Source organism: Oryzias latipes, chromosome 10 (genome assembly GCF_002234675.1).
Source record: "Oryzias latipes chromosome 10, ASM223467v1".
In the NCBI taxonomy this organism is placed as follows: Eukaryota; Metazoa; Chordata; class Actinopteri; order Beloniformes; family Adrianichthyidae; genus Oryzias; species Oryzias latipes.
Genome location: NC_019868.2, coordinates 21,975,052 through 21,988,593, shown reverse-complemented (window position 1 = coordinate 21,988,593; position 13,542 = coordinate 21,975,052). Strand labels below are relative to the sequence as shown.

The following is a 13,542-nucleotide window of genomic DNA, read 5'->3' as shown; positions in this document are numbered from 1 at the left end:
GTTCTCTCTGTTCTTGTGTTGAATCAATTGGTGGCTGAAAGTGCTAATATTAGGAAAATGCATGAGAATGAACAATATTGTGGAAAACTGAATAGAGCCTCTGCTGTGAGGGGATTTAATAAAGTCGTATAAACATTTGGTTCAAATCTGTTGTAGGGGCCTCCAGACAATCTTCCTGTTTGGCTTAAATGACAAGAAAGTACAGAGAACAGACTAAAGCTATGGCCTTAGATGAACCTTTTAATTACATACATTGCACACATCTTGTAAAAACGTGTTAAGCATTAGATTATCAATCTCTGTGGGTTGATTACTGCATGCTTTAACGCATCGCAAACCCATTTTAGAACCGACACATTTAAAGCCTAATAACTTCCTGTTACACAAAAGACTATTTGAACCACTTTTATATAAAAAGAAAATATAACTTTACTGGCGAGCATGACTGCAGAGGGATTGACTAGAGATTTAGAGGTGAGGGAGGGGGTTCACTTTTCAGGCAGTCCTCCAAGTCCTGCATACCAGGGTATAGTGACAAATTTTGTTGCAATCTATCAGCGGCAGAAATTTATTCAAAGGGAAGAACCACTTGCAACACAGGCAAGTCACTAAACCATTTAGTCTTGATTTAATTTTTAAAATATTTCCAAAATTGTATCTGAGCTGGTGAAGTATTGGATAAAAAGTTCTACATGGTGTGGGATGTGGGTCAGTCTGCACAACTGCTGTGTTCACTGAGCTGCACGCCTTCCCGTCATACCTCACAGCTAAAAGCTATCTTTTGACTGGATCGTGGGCTGGATTTATGTCTTCCTGCTTTCTAGTAAGATTGTGAGACTTTGTATTTGTTCTTTTGCAATCCTCACCAGGCCATGTGAACCATGAGATCATTGCAGCCAAAAGCAAATATTTGGCAGAAACCCTCTAAAGTTGCCAAAAGTCAGGCTTATCGGTCAAAAATGTGTGTGCATATGATTTTATTTTCTTTATGCAAAATGCGTGAGAAGAAAAGCAGATGAAAGTCAAGCCAAGTGGTAGATGACGATGAGAAACCTTTCTGCTTGTGTGCTTACAGGAAATTTCGTCCTCAAAACCATCTGCAGATTTACTTCTACATCCCTGATTCCACTGCAGTCCCTCATCTTGAACGGCTATGCACAAAAATGCTTTGATCTCTGGGGAAAGACTTCAAGCATTCCTTGAAAACAAGGAATGTATGAGCAAATCTGCAACTAAGTCACATCTTTTTAATCTTAAAATACTTGAACTTAGACATTAAAACACAATGCTGCTCATTCATATAATGTTTAGGAAAATCAGTCTTATGTTGCTGCAAACAGCACCTGGTGATAACAACAACCCCCAGTGGCTTTAAAGGACCCTCCGGTGGTCTCACGTGTCCCAGTCCGGCGTTGGCTGGGTGGTGGGGGAACGGGTTCAAAGATCTATTTTTGAAAGCTTCTCTGTCCGAGGACGATGGAAAAAAATGGATCTGGGTAGAGAATCGTCAGGGCAACGATGTCAACAGACACCTAAAACCGCGACATGCTTCCAGGCTGCGGTCATGACACGGCTCACATGTCTCATTCACAGAAAAACATGTTCTGCATTGAAGCGAATAAACACCACTGAAAAAAGAGTCGACGGCTTCACAGGACGACTCATGTTTGACAAAATAAACAGATGAGGTGATTCCTCGATGGCAAGTGCACTCACAAATCCTCTCTTTAACACCTGCTCTGTTGAGGAACTATTCCTTGTAGTAAAATGCAACATATTAGTAGGAATTCAAGAAGATATTGAGGGTTTTTAAAGGAAACTGCACATGGCATCAGTTGCCTCTATGAAGCAAACCTTTCTTCTGTCTGTTGCACAATCTTAGTTCTGCCTCATGGCAATCATGTAAACACTCTTGCCAGGCTATTACTACATCTGCTTGCAGTTCTGTTCATGCACACCTTTTAACTGAATCTGTCATAAACATTGTAATATACATTGAAATATTCCAGAAATTATGCTCTTTTTAATCATTAAATGTTCTATAAACTCTGCACAACATGTTTTTCCAAATCTTTTATTGCTTAATGAGGCCTGTTTTTTTTTATCAGATAATAACATGATACTATATTTGCCGTTTTGTTTGGCTTGAAAAACTACAGACGTCAAACAAACCGGATGACCCTAGTTTTGCAAATGCTGCACTGGTGTTAAGCAAGTGATAAACCGTGACATTAAAAGACTGAAAGGCAGTTCTTGTTGCCCAACAAATCAAAAAAAGTTTGTGAGGTAAAATTTTAAAAAGTTTGGGGCAAGAAAAAGCACAAAACCACAACAGTTTCATTTACAGATAAATTCTTCAAAAAATGTGGTTCATCCAAGTTTAAAACACAATATATTTAAAAAAAGGAAAACTGAGGCGTCTGGTTTGAGTTTTATTCATAAAAATAAAAAAAGATGAGTTGGTGTCAGTTTGAAGTAGTCTAGCCTTTTTTATGAGGTGTTTTTTATTTAAATTCCTGGTAAAGCCCTGAAATTTCAACAAAGTATTTGTTCATTTGCAATTCTAGTTATAGGATGTGAACCATGAGATCATTGCACCCTTCAGCAAATATTTGGGAAAAAAAGTCTCAAAGATAAAGCTTTGAAATCGGTCATGCCTATCAGGCTAAAATGTGTGTGTATGACTGTGTTTCGCAAAACACATGAGAACAAATGCACATGAAAGACAGGTCGGGCTCACGGTTACAACGGCAATCCTGTCAGTGCCTTCTGATGTGCTTTTGAAGGAGTTTTGATCAATATATGTTTTACCATCAATTTAAAAAATAAAGTTTTAAGAAGGACACATGGGTTGAAGTGTTTAAATGAGGAACACAATTAGTGCACTCCTACAGCTCAGGATTGATATCTTAGAGTTCTTAACATGAATTATGACAACGAGGATATGTATTTGAGGATTTTTTTTCTGGTCCTTGATTCACAATGAACACATCAAAAAATACAAATGAAACTTCACGCCACATTCTCCAATCATCAGTTGTTATAGAAATAAATTAGCATAAATCTATTTCCTCACACTCATGAATAAACCCATAATACTCAGAAAACAAAACTTTTCTTGAATTTCATAAGCAAAATTCAGCATTTCGAAACCTGAAGGTCTGATCTCAAGATTAACAAAAGAGCTTTGTGGAAGCACAACCCTTGCCAGCATAGAAGTATTTGTACTGAGTTATTATAGTACTTTGTCCACCCCTGGCATTTAGGGGTTAGGTATGTGAACCATATACTGCACATGAGTGCATATGGGCCTCTCCCACACGGTCAGCTGTCTAGTTCACATTAAAACAGTACAGGCGTGACGCTCAAGTATTACGGTGTGTCCCGAGGTGGTTTATATTACAGAAACTATAATGTTCTGCTTTTGTTTAAATGAAAACAACAGCTTGAAATGACTGGTATATTCTTGTTACCTAATCAGGTCCCATTTTGAGCGTATAAAAGTAACCCTAAAATGTGACTCAGTTTATGCTCTATTTTCCAATTATAGGCTCGTTAAAAACGTAATCCCTAAACGGGAAATCATACGACTACAGAACATATGTTGTGAAGACATTTGAAGCAAGACTGGGAAAAGTCTGACACCTGCTGGCAGCATGGTGGTATTGCATGTTAACTGTAGATTTGCTGTGATGCGATGGAAAACCAATAATACCCCAGAAACTGTACAGTTGAAATGCTAGTTACAAAAGTTTAAATAAAGAATAATTTAAAAGTAAAGTTTTAACATAAGGTTCTTTTTTGAATTACACAATTGACCACCAATAAGCAGAAAGTAGTCACTTATAATCAATAACATGGTGACGTCTACTTGTTTAGAATATTGACCTATTGATTTATTTAAATGAACACCACAAATGTCAACATAAGAATATATACACATAAATGTGTAACAGAAAAGTTAGAACAAACAAATTAGTTCCATCGTTAAATAAAGAGATAAGAAAGCTAAACAAAGACACAATAAATGTAAAAATAAAACACAAATACTAAAGGTTTTCATGTCACTTATTGTTTTTGACAAAAGTGTTTTTTCATTTTTCGTGAATTTTGATAAATTGTAATATAAATAAATGAAATTCAGTGTAAATTCACTTTGATGATTATAAAACTTGTTCAGGATTATTAAGAAATTAAAAAACTACATCAAACACACAGCTGTGTGAAATTACACCACAAAGAGATTGTCTATTTTCTCTGATTTTAATAGAAACAAGAATTTAGAAGAACACCAGAAATTAAAATCCCCCCCAAAAAGTATGAACGAAAAAATACACAATTGGATTTTTCGAATCCAAACCTTAGTCTTAAACGTTATTTACAAGAATATGCACCATTTTTTGCCTTTAAAATCGTTAGAATTTTATGAAATGGGACATAAGTGTGCTAACTTCCCCTTTTTTGGAATGCTACAAAAACTGACTACTGCTTTTCAATCATAAAATCAGTGGCTGGTAATCCATTTAGGTTTTTTCTTTCTTTCTCTCATTTCCAATCTCCGACAATCGCTCTAGCTCCTGATTGGACACTAACAGATACGGAAACGCCTCCAACCAATCACGTGTTTTGTCACCCCTTTTAGACCCTCCCATACCCCCCTAATGACGTCATGTCCACTTTAGGCAAACACGGGACTTTAGGAGAGCGTATCTACGTTGCGGTTAATAAAACTAAAGGCCAGTGAAAACCATAGACGTATATACAGTTGAATACGGGCAAAGTATATTGATAATATTTGTTTTTGGCCGCTGGAACACATTTATAGGGTAAGTCATTCATTTTCCGTTACAATTTTTATTTATGTTTTCGCTGAGCTTGGGCTACGAACTTACCGGGCTCGAAGCGTCACTGGGCAGGGTTACGGCCTGCAGGTGCCTAGATGTTTAGCTAATAAATACGCACTTATATACATTTTTAATGCAAATTCATGTTCAAATGTCGGGAGGAGATATATCTGAGTTTAAATTATATCACTTTAATCGTTTACTCACGCTCTGAAGAGCAAATAGATGTTAGCTTGATTTTTTTTTTTGTAATAATAATTCAACGAAGCTAACCTGAACTATCATGAAAACGATGAATTTACACTTGTTCATCTTCGTGAAAGTTCGTGTTTGCTTGAGGCTTGGTCCCGAAGCACCAGTGGGGATTACACTTGCGTTCAATAAGACTTTTGTACCTCAAAACGTCCCCCGAGATGGAAAACTAAACACGGTTGGCTCAGCAACAGAGCTTTTCTGTTTCTGAGTCTCTCAGCTACGTTTATAGCTGCATCATAGGTCTCTCATTAAGTTTAACGTACAGGATTGTGGCATATATTTGCTGAAATGCTAAATTTAAATGCTATATAAGTTTAATTTTGTTTAAGTCTCACAATTTTCTGTTAGGTTTGTCTTAATATTTAGCTGTGGTAGAATGAATCCATATCTTTTTATCCATTGATTTGGTTATAACACGGGATCTAAAGGGAAGTTTTAACCCCCTGACTCATTTCTGGTATATTATGCACATATTTAGCTTCTGTCTGCATGAGATTTCATCATCACAGTACTGTTGTGAAAACAATATCTTTGTGTTCACCTGCTCACCTACTTTCGCTGTTCATGATGGGAAGTACAAATGCGGTGCTCACAAATGGACAACCACCTGACCCAGGCATTAATAGATATATGTCAAACCCTCACAATAACGAGCTTTTCAGTCACGGGGAAAAAGACCGGGAAAAAGTAAGCCATCACACGGTGTCCGGTTGCTCTTCATTTTTGTGTGGCGCCTTTTTAGTCAAAAGATTAGAATCCCATTCTTCGCCTTTGGCGAGCAATCTAATCCTGAATGTAGAAAAAGAAAGAAGCCTATCTATTATTATTGTAGCAAAATTGACCTCTTTCCAGGCCATGGTGGAAAATCACATGTGCAAATGAGAAGATTTAGGTAAATTGGTTGGATAAGAAGTGGTTGGATTGTTTTCCTGTCCTACTTGTGTAACAAAGAAAACAAATCTACTGGGAATTTACTGGTGACACGGTGATTTGTTTAGGTGAGACACCTAAGAAAATCTGAACAGAAGATTATCTGCCTTTTTTTTGCCGGTTTTATGTGATTATAGACAGTTTTTGTTTACAGAAAAAAAAAATCCTTCTACCTTACTCGCCACATTACCCAGAAGCCCCAGAACAAGCTAGAACGTAGCCTAAGAAAGACAACTTTGAACTCAATAAAATTCACACTACTACAGATAACATGGAGCTTGCAGTTCTTGCTGTTTTGTTAGGCTAAAAGCAGTTGGTTACAGAAGATGCACCGCCAGAAATGTTTACAGTGTAAATATGACCAAAATTCCTGTGAGAGCAAGCATTCACAGTTGACCGTTTAGCTCACATTTCCATTGTTGTTCCTCATGATCAGAGGAGCAAAAGTATTTATGGTGGCCTCTTACAACCTTTAGTCAGAAGGTCTAGATTGGAACTCGACCTTCGGACTGTAAGACGGTCACAACCGTTGGTTTACATGTTAAGTTCAGCCTGAGGCAGCAAATATGTATGCAGGACTTCTACCTTCACACTGCAGGCTGAAACGACCCAATTCCGATTTTTTTGCCCCTATGCGACCTGTATCTGATCTTTTTATGACAGTCTGAACGACACAGATTCTTTCTTTTCATATGAGACCCAGGCCACTTGGGTATGTGGTCCTGAATCCGATACGTATCCGATCTCTTGAAATGCGACCGCCTTCTGAACGGCCAGGCCACATGTATCTGACCCGTACGTCATTGAGACGCTACAAACGTCATCATTCTGCGTTGAAGTAGGCAGGAACGAAAACACAAACACCAACCATGGCTGCTGAGACCAGTCAGTGGAAGGGAAGGGAGGTCCCTGATTTGATTAATATTTTGATTGATATTTAGGGTGACAGCTCTATTCAGGCCAAACTTCAGGGCTCTTATCGCAACAGGACGGTTTTTGAAAAAATTCCAGCGAAATGGCCGAGCGTGGTGTTGAACCTTTCCCGCCATGACTTTTTTCCCCCCTTACCGACCGTGGTCAGAAGCGCGGGGGACAGAGGGCGGATCCTCCTTCGGGGTTCACTTCCCCGTTCGGACCCTCAGATTCTCCAGAGCGGGTTAATAAAGCAGTGATGAAAGTCTTCCGGGAATTCCCGGAAATCCGGGTTTTTGAGCAAACCGAACGTACTTTCCGGGAAATAAAGACCTGATCTCTAGGGACAAATCGCTTTCCGGATTAGAAAATGGTCTGAAATCAGCTAATTTTAGCTTTATTTTCTATATTTCTCCGCAGATCGCTTCCTCTATGGTCGTGGCCATCTCTCGTCTTCCCGGCCTAATTGACCAATGACGGGACGTTTTAGTTGCTTTCGGATGCGTCGACGGGTCTGATTGGCTCTGTCTGCACCACGTGGTCAGCGTGACTTGCTTCCCTAGAGACCAAAACTGGCGGTCCACGCTAAACTTTCACAAACACACCTGAAGAGTTTGCGATCAAATTTGTGTTAAAATAATGGCAGGCATCGTCATTATTGAGCGTGGTCACGACCTCAGTTGTGAGAAGACGATAAAAAACAAATTGAAGTGGTCTTGGCTGGAAAAAAAAAAAAAGATTTTTAAGGTAGTGTAGGTCAAATACTTTTTTGTGTAAAATAATCTCAAAACCACATTTTGAAATAATTTCAATTTTAGTTTTGAGTTTCAGTTTTTATTTTGAATACATTTCTCTATCTAATTTATTTGTATTTCCTAATTACCATGATTTAGTTCAGTATAGTTGACATTAATTATAAGTATTTGATGGTTTGGACCCGCACTCCCTTAAAAAATAATGTTTACAATGTTTAGTTTAGTTTGTATGTTTGTTTTGATATTTCCCAGATTACTTAGTATTGGTGTTAAAGAATTGATGTATTATGTTATAGAATTATAGTTTAAAGCAGATCCCATATTTTGATGTAATTATAGTTTGAGAAAACAGTGCAAGTGGATGTTGTACGTCAGTCATTTCTAAAGCAGAAATAATGTATAAATAACTGAGGTATTTTCATAGAATATCATAGTTACTGGTGTTCTTTTTGCCATTTGGGGCTTTGATGTTACTATATTTTAGCAATTGTATGTTTTGCAGCTTTAAGGAAAAGCGTAGATTTTTAATTTGAATGACAAATCATGATGCTCCAATTAGTCTTAGTTTCTTGATAAAGAAGTGAATAACTAGCTGCCAGAATGCACCAGAATGCATCTAAGACCACGTATTTTTCCAAAATTTCGCTCTGTGCCCGCCATATCGCTCAAAGAAAAGTTCAGGGATTTTTTCCTTGCCTGACTTTCATCACTGTAAAGAGTCAATAGCATTTTTTCTGGGGGAAGCCTTCTTATGGTTCTCCTTCCTCTGTAACACACAACATGAATGCGCGCCCCCACTGCCCCTCTCATTCCCTCCTGCACTCCTCTCTCTTGCACACACGTTCGCGGCCCAACCACATTCACATCCCCATTCCACAACAGTGGGTACAGACGATCCTGGCTCCAATGCCTTCTTAAAATGAGAAGATTGTAATTGTGCTGGCTCTTTTGTGAAAATAAATGTAATACTGCAAAAAGAGCTTCGCTGTTGACAGCACTGTTGTTGTCATCTATTGTTAACGTTAGCTACTTCTACAAACAACGCGTGACGTCGTTCACCGTTGAGTACTCTTCTGCGCATGCGGGTCACTTCTGGGTCATTTCACGGTCACATAGGAGATCACAAAAATTCACATTTAATTGGAAATGTGAACGGCCTTGCAAAAAAAATCACATTTTTTTCCAAAAATCGGAATTGAGCATTAAGCCCTGCTGTGTGAACGTAGTCTGAAGACATTTTAAACCAGGTAAGGAAATTTAAAATCAATTCTGCAACGTTAGCATATTTACTTTTACTTATCTTATGACTCAACCACTACAAATATAGTCATTTTTTTAAAGACCCACTCTGATTAAAATTGTGCTCTTGGTGTTTTTAACAATTTTTCTGATGATGGAGGACATAGATCAAGGAAATTAAGTTAAACGTGCATTCATAAGTATTTCTATTTTCAAATTGTTGGGAATCAGGAGCAGATGAATAAAAATGCACTTTGAAAAAGGCTGTCGAAAATACGCCGGACAGACCACAAGCTCCCTGCTCCAAGTTCTCGGCAATAGGGAGAGGAAAGGGGGCGGGGTTGCTCTTTGCCAATGATCCTGCCCACAACTACTGTCGCTCTGCAGAAACTATATTCTTGATTGCCACACAAAGGTTTTTTGATTAGGTCTAAAATTAGTATAACCATAATTAACAGACCAAGGGAAATACTTTTAGAATAGATCAGAAGATGATCAGAGTGGGACGTCAAAGCCTTAAATGTCACCGGTATTTTTTTAAATTTATTTTTATTTGGGTTATAAAGAATTTGAAAGTAAGTATTGTTTTTTTTTTTTTTTTTGTACTTACGGTTTGTTGTTTTTTATCCTGGGGCAGATGAGAAGTTTTGTAAAAATCCACAGGACAGTACCACAGCTGTCATTTTCTATTCCTAGAAACTAATATACTAATTTGATTTCAGCTGATAATTTGTTTAAGTTTACATTTAAATTTACTTTTATTTAAAATTATTTTACAAACTTGTCCCTTTTATTATGTTATCCCAGACAGGAATATGTAAAGCTCTAAAGGCCCGAAATAAAACATCAGATTGGTCAATAGTTGGAAGGTCTATCTCGCAAGGTTTCTTGTGTTTGTTATCATTTGGATGATCATTTAGTCTGCCACCAATCTGCAACAAAAAAAAAACATGTAGCGTGGTCCACATAGGTCACTTTAGTCGGACTTTATTTTAAGGGAAAATGTCATAAAACCAGATCAGTTAAAGAAAAACAAGATTGCATTTAAGTAAAGTTGGTAAAAAAAGAAGTGTTTATTCAGAAGAGAAAAGGAGAATTGCGTCATAATTGATGTGCGAGAAACCGTTGAGGGAGTGAAGGAGTGACACATTGGCGACTCCAACTCTCACAGACCTGGAAAAGAGAGGTTCCACTAATGCATTAGTTTCCATTCCTTATTGAGAAGTTTAGACTTCCCTGATTTATTCTTTTTAGCTTTTTATTTATTTATTTAGGTGTGTTTATATGCGACTGAAAGTTTTTGTTTTAGTTCTCCAAGTAACACTAGTACATGCATGAGCAAATGCAAATGTTTTAGTTTCTATGTTAGTGCTGTTATTCAATATGTCCTATACTTTTTTTTTATTTTTTTGAACACAGAAATGAATTTTGAGCAGCCCCCTCCATACCCGGGCGGTGGCCCAAGTGCTCCAGGCTTTCCGGCACAGGGCTACCCACCGCAGGGCTACCCACCTCAAGGCTACCCCCCGCAGGACTACCCACCTCAAGGTTACCCACCTCAAGGATACCCCGCAGGACAAATGGGGCCTGGAGCTCCGTACTCCGGGCCAGGACAGCCTCCTATGCAGGGGTATCCTGGACAACCGCAATTTGGCTGGCAGGGCGGGCCCCCTCCTGGCCCGGTTTATGGAGAGGCTCCTAAGAACACAGGTGAGACGGAGAAACCTATGAGCTGCATTTGCATACTTTAGGAAAAATAAAGGATGTTGTTTAGTTTGAACGGTGGAACATCAGTCTTTAAAAAGTTTCTGATGCATTTATCTGCTCCAGCTGTGATCTTCAGCATCTTGTTCTGAACTCTGAACTTCTGAAAGCTCGATGTTATCAAGACCATATAAAGGCGTTTAACTTTTGCTGAAGTTGCTTTTAACAAACTTTCCATGAACTTTGTTCCATCGTTTAAAGATGTTCAAAAGTGAAATTGTGTTCACAAAGATTGTGTCATGTCATCAGTAGACGCTCATTTCATTTTAATGACAGGCACATTTCTTCAAGTGTGGGCACAACCAATTTCCTCTCTAAGAAACACATTTACCACAACAAATTTTAACTACTCAACAAAAAGTAGTTTTTATGTGTTTTTTTTTTAACAGTTTTATTGTTTTTAGACCCGGGCTGCTGTAAAATGATTCTTCTAAAACAATACAAACAAGTACCAAGTCCTTTTTCTTTCTTTTTAAGAGCAGATTGGATGTTTTCATTCAGTATCGCCTCCCATCTGTGGGAGAAACTGGAAAATGTATCCAAATGAGAATGCAAAAGGGAGAGGCCCTGCCGTCAGAGGACATATCAACATCTTTTTGTTTTAAACAGTGCAGTGTGGAGTTAAACTACGTTCACACAGAGCGTGATTCGAGCAATGTTAAGTCAATAAAGAGCTGTAATGAGAGGTCCTGCGGCGCTTTTTGAGCACTGTCGTGTGGCAGCGCATTTTAGGCAGCAGGACGATGTGCTTACATTATAGTGCTTTTCTGCACAACTTTTCTAGAGTTTAAACATCTGAACTTTGGCAAAGACTCTGCGTTGCATCAAGCAATCAGGAACTTGGCTATGGCCCGTGGCCCTCCTCTGACTCTTACGGGACAGAAAGTCATCAAAGTGGGTCATAGGGAGACGGAAGTAGCGCTGAAAGCGGCCGTCATTCAGACGCAGCTACTGCAGTAGAGGGTGAACCTCACTGTACTGGGAGAGACTCTGAATCATATGATGAACCCAGATACTTTTATAGAACTCTTCAAAATAAATCAACCTGATCTCTCAACATCATCTGTGTCTTCCATGTAGCGATGCGCCTTTGGACTGCAGCTCCTCCCACATGCGGCAGGAGAATCAAGGCTATGAAAAAGCAATTTGGTCCAAATAAACACAGCATGGTTATGAAATACCAGCTTTATAGAAATCCAGTGCTTGACATGCTGCTCTGCTGTCAGGTCTCTGAAGAAACTCAGTCATCAGTAATGGTTAGAAGCTCCGTGAGGGTTTGCTTCAACATAAATGATTCATGATGGGCACAGGGAAGGGCAGATGCACTCTTTCAGGCCTTCTGTCTGACTTGTTTTGTTCCCTGATCAGAGCAGCTGGAAAACAACCTCATGCATGAACCAAGCCACACTTTTATACATATTTGCGAAAATAAGATGAAAGGCGGTGAAGCAAAGCCTTTGTGCAGAAACGTTTCTGTGTTTGGTGTAAAAAAAAAAAAAAAAAAAAGCTTTTGATTCCTCAGAGCGGGACTCAGGTTACTAAACTACAGTCAAACAAAGGCATCACCATAGAGACAAGCTTCCCATAAGGAATGCGGTATAAAAGTCGCCTCAGCCATGGTTACCCTTCAACTAACTGCTGGAGACCTGAGTTCTGAGAAACGACAAATTGCTTTCCTGTCTCACTAACGTTTCCTGTCCTTCTAGTGTACGTGGTGGAGGACAGGAGGAGGGACGACACCGGAGACACATGCCTGACCGCCTGCTGGACAGCCCTGTGTTGCTGTTGTCTTTGGGATATGCTGACATAATGCCGTTTCCCGCCATTTCACTCTCATTACCCTCCACCTCTGAGCCTTGAACCCTCCCCCTCCCCCCGCCTTAAACATCCCATCCTCTGAAAGTCTTGTTTGTGTTCATAAATAAAAGCCTTGTCCAAGAGTCTCCTAACGTGACAAACGCTGACTGACCTGTCCAGGTGCTGTACTGTAGCAGCTTTTATTTAACGAATCAGCACCAAAGCTCATCAGGTGCCTCGGTACACGCGCACGGAAATAGATATTTACACAGCAAAATGCATAACTAACACTGTACGTCAATCTCAGGCTCGCCTATTGCGACTCTCTTTGGCACTTTACAATGATTACATCTGTAAAATAAAAGCTTTGACTTCTTTAAATCATCTACAGCTCTGTTTAAACGCTCCTCGGCTGTGCTATCTACAAAGTCCAAGGTGTAATTCTTCTTACATGGCTCGGTCTGGACGTCCAGCCGCGCTTCGCCTGTTAATGAGCCGTGAGGTGATTTCCAGAAGCTGACGCTTGGAATGTGACCCCCCCGCTCATGCCTTTTTTGTTTGTTTGTTTTTAGCTGTTTTGTATGGAGTCATATGGACGTACATGGAATGCATTTTTAAAATTGACTGAGATTTGTGTTTGATGTAAATTCTGCAATGTTTTTGTTCTCAAATACAAAGAATCATCCCTGTTTTTGTTTTTGAAATGACATGCCTTGGAAATAATAATAATAATAAAGGAGTAATGATTACATAAAGAAACCACATTGGAATGTTTTTTTGTTGTTTTTGCTTTTGTTGGGAGTCCTATATTAAAATAAGTTACTGCATCAATGGAAGGACTTGTTGTTTTTCAATTATTGACTTTTAAATTCTCTCTTTGTGTGTGCTACAGTGAAGATCCAGGAAAACAACTTGAGCCAAAGCTGAAATTCTTGATACACTAGAACCAAATAAAACAAAGCAATGGACTCAAACCTATACCCTAACCCTTGTGCTATTCTAGGCACTTTAATGCTGGGAGTTGGGTCATCTAGACCCACTAGACA

The 13,542-nt window shown here is 39.0% G+C and overlaps 1 protein-coding gene across 1 annotated transcript; it reads left to right on the top strand.

The window, feature by feature from the left end:
• Positions 1 to 4,663: 4,663 nt before the first annotated feature.
• LOC101165899 (cysteine-rich and transmembrane domain-containing protein 1) lies at positions 4,664 to 13,332 on the top strand. The gene is made up of 3 exons (XM_004073427.4): positions 4,664 to 4,826; positions 10,355 to 10,645; positions 12,406 to 13,332. Exons 2-3 carry the CDS (start codon positions 10,357 to 10,359, stop codon positions 12,507 to 12,509), a joined length of 393 nt encoding a protein of 130 aa, XP_004073475.1. The 5' UTR covers positions 4,664 to 4,826; positions 10,355 to 10,356; the 3' UTR covers positions 12,510 to 13,332.
• The last annotated feature ends 210 nt before the right edge of the window (positions 13,333 to 13,542 follow it).

What these genes read in the sequence shown, in the direction of transcription:
- LOC101165899 (XM_004073427.4), top strand. Translation starts at nt 10,357, where the DNA reads ATGAATTTTGAGCAGCCCCCTCCATACCCGGGCGGTGGCCCAAGTGCT. An exon ending in AGAGGCTCCTAAGAACACAG is followed by an intron (nt 10,646 to 12,405) that starts GTGAGACGGAGA and finishes CTGTCCTTCTAG; the next exon opens with TGTACGTGGTGGAGGACAGG.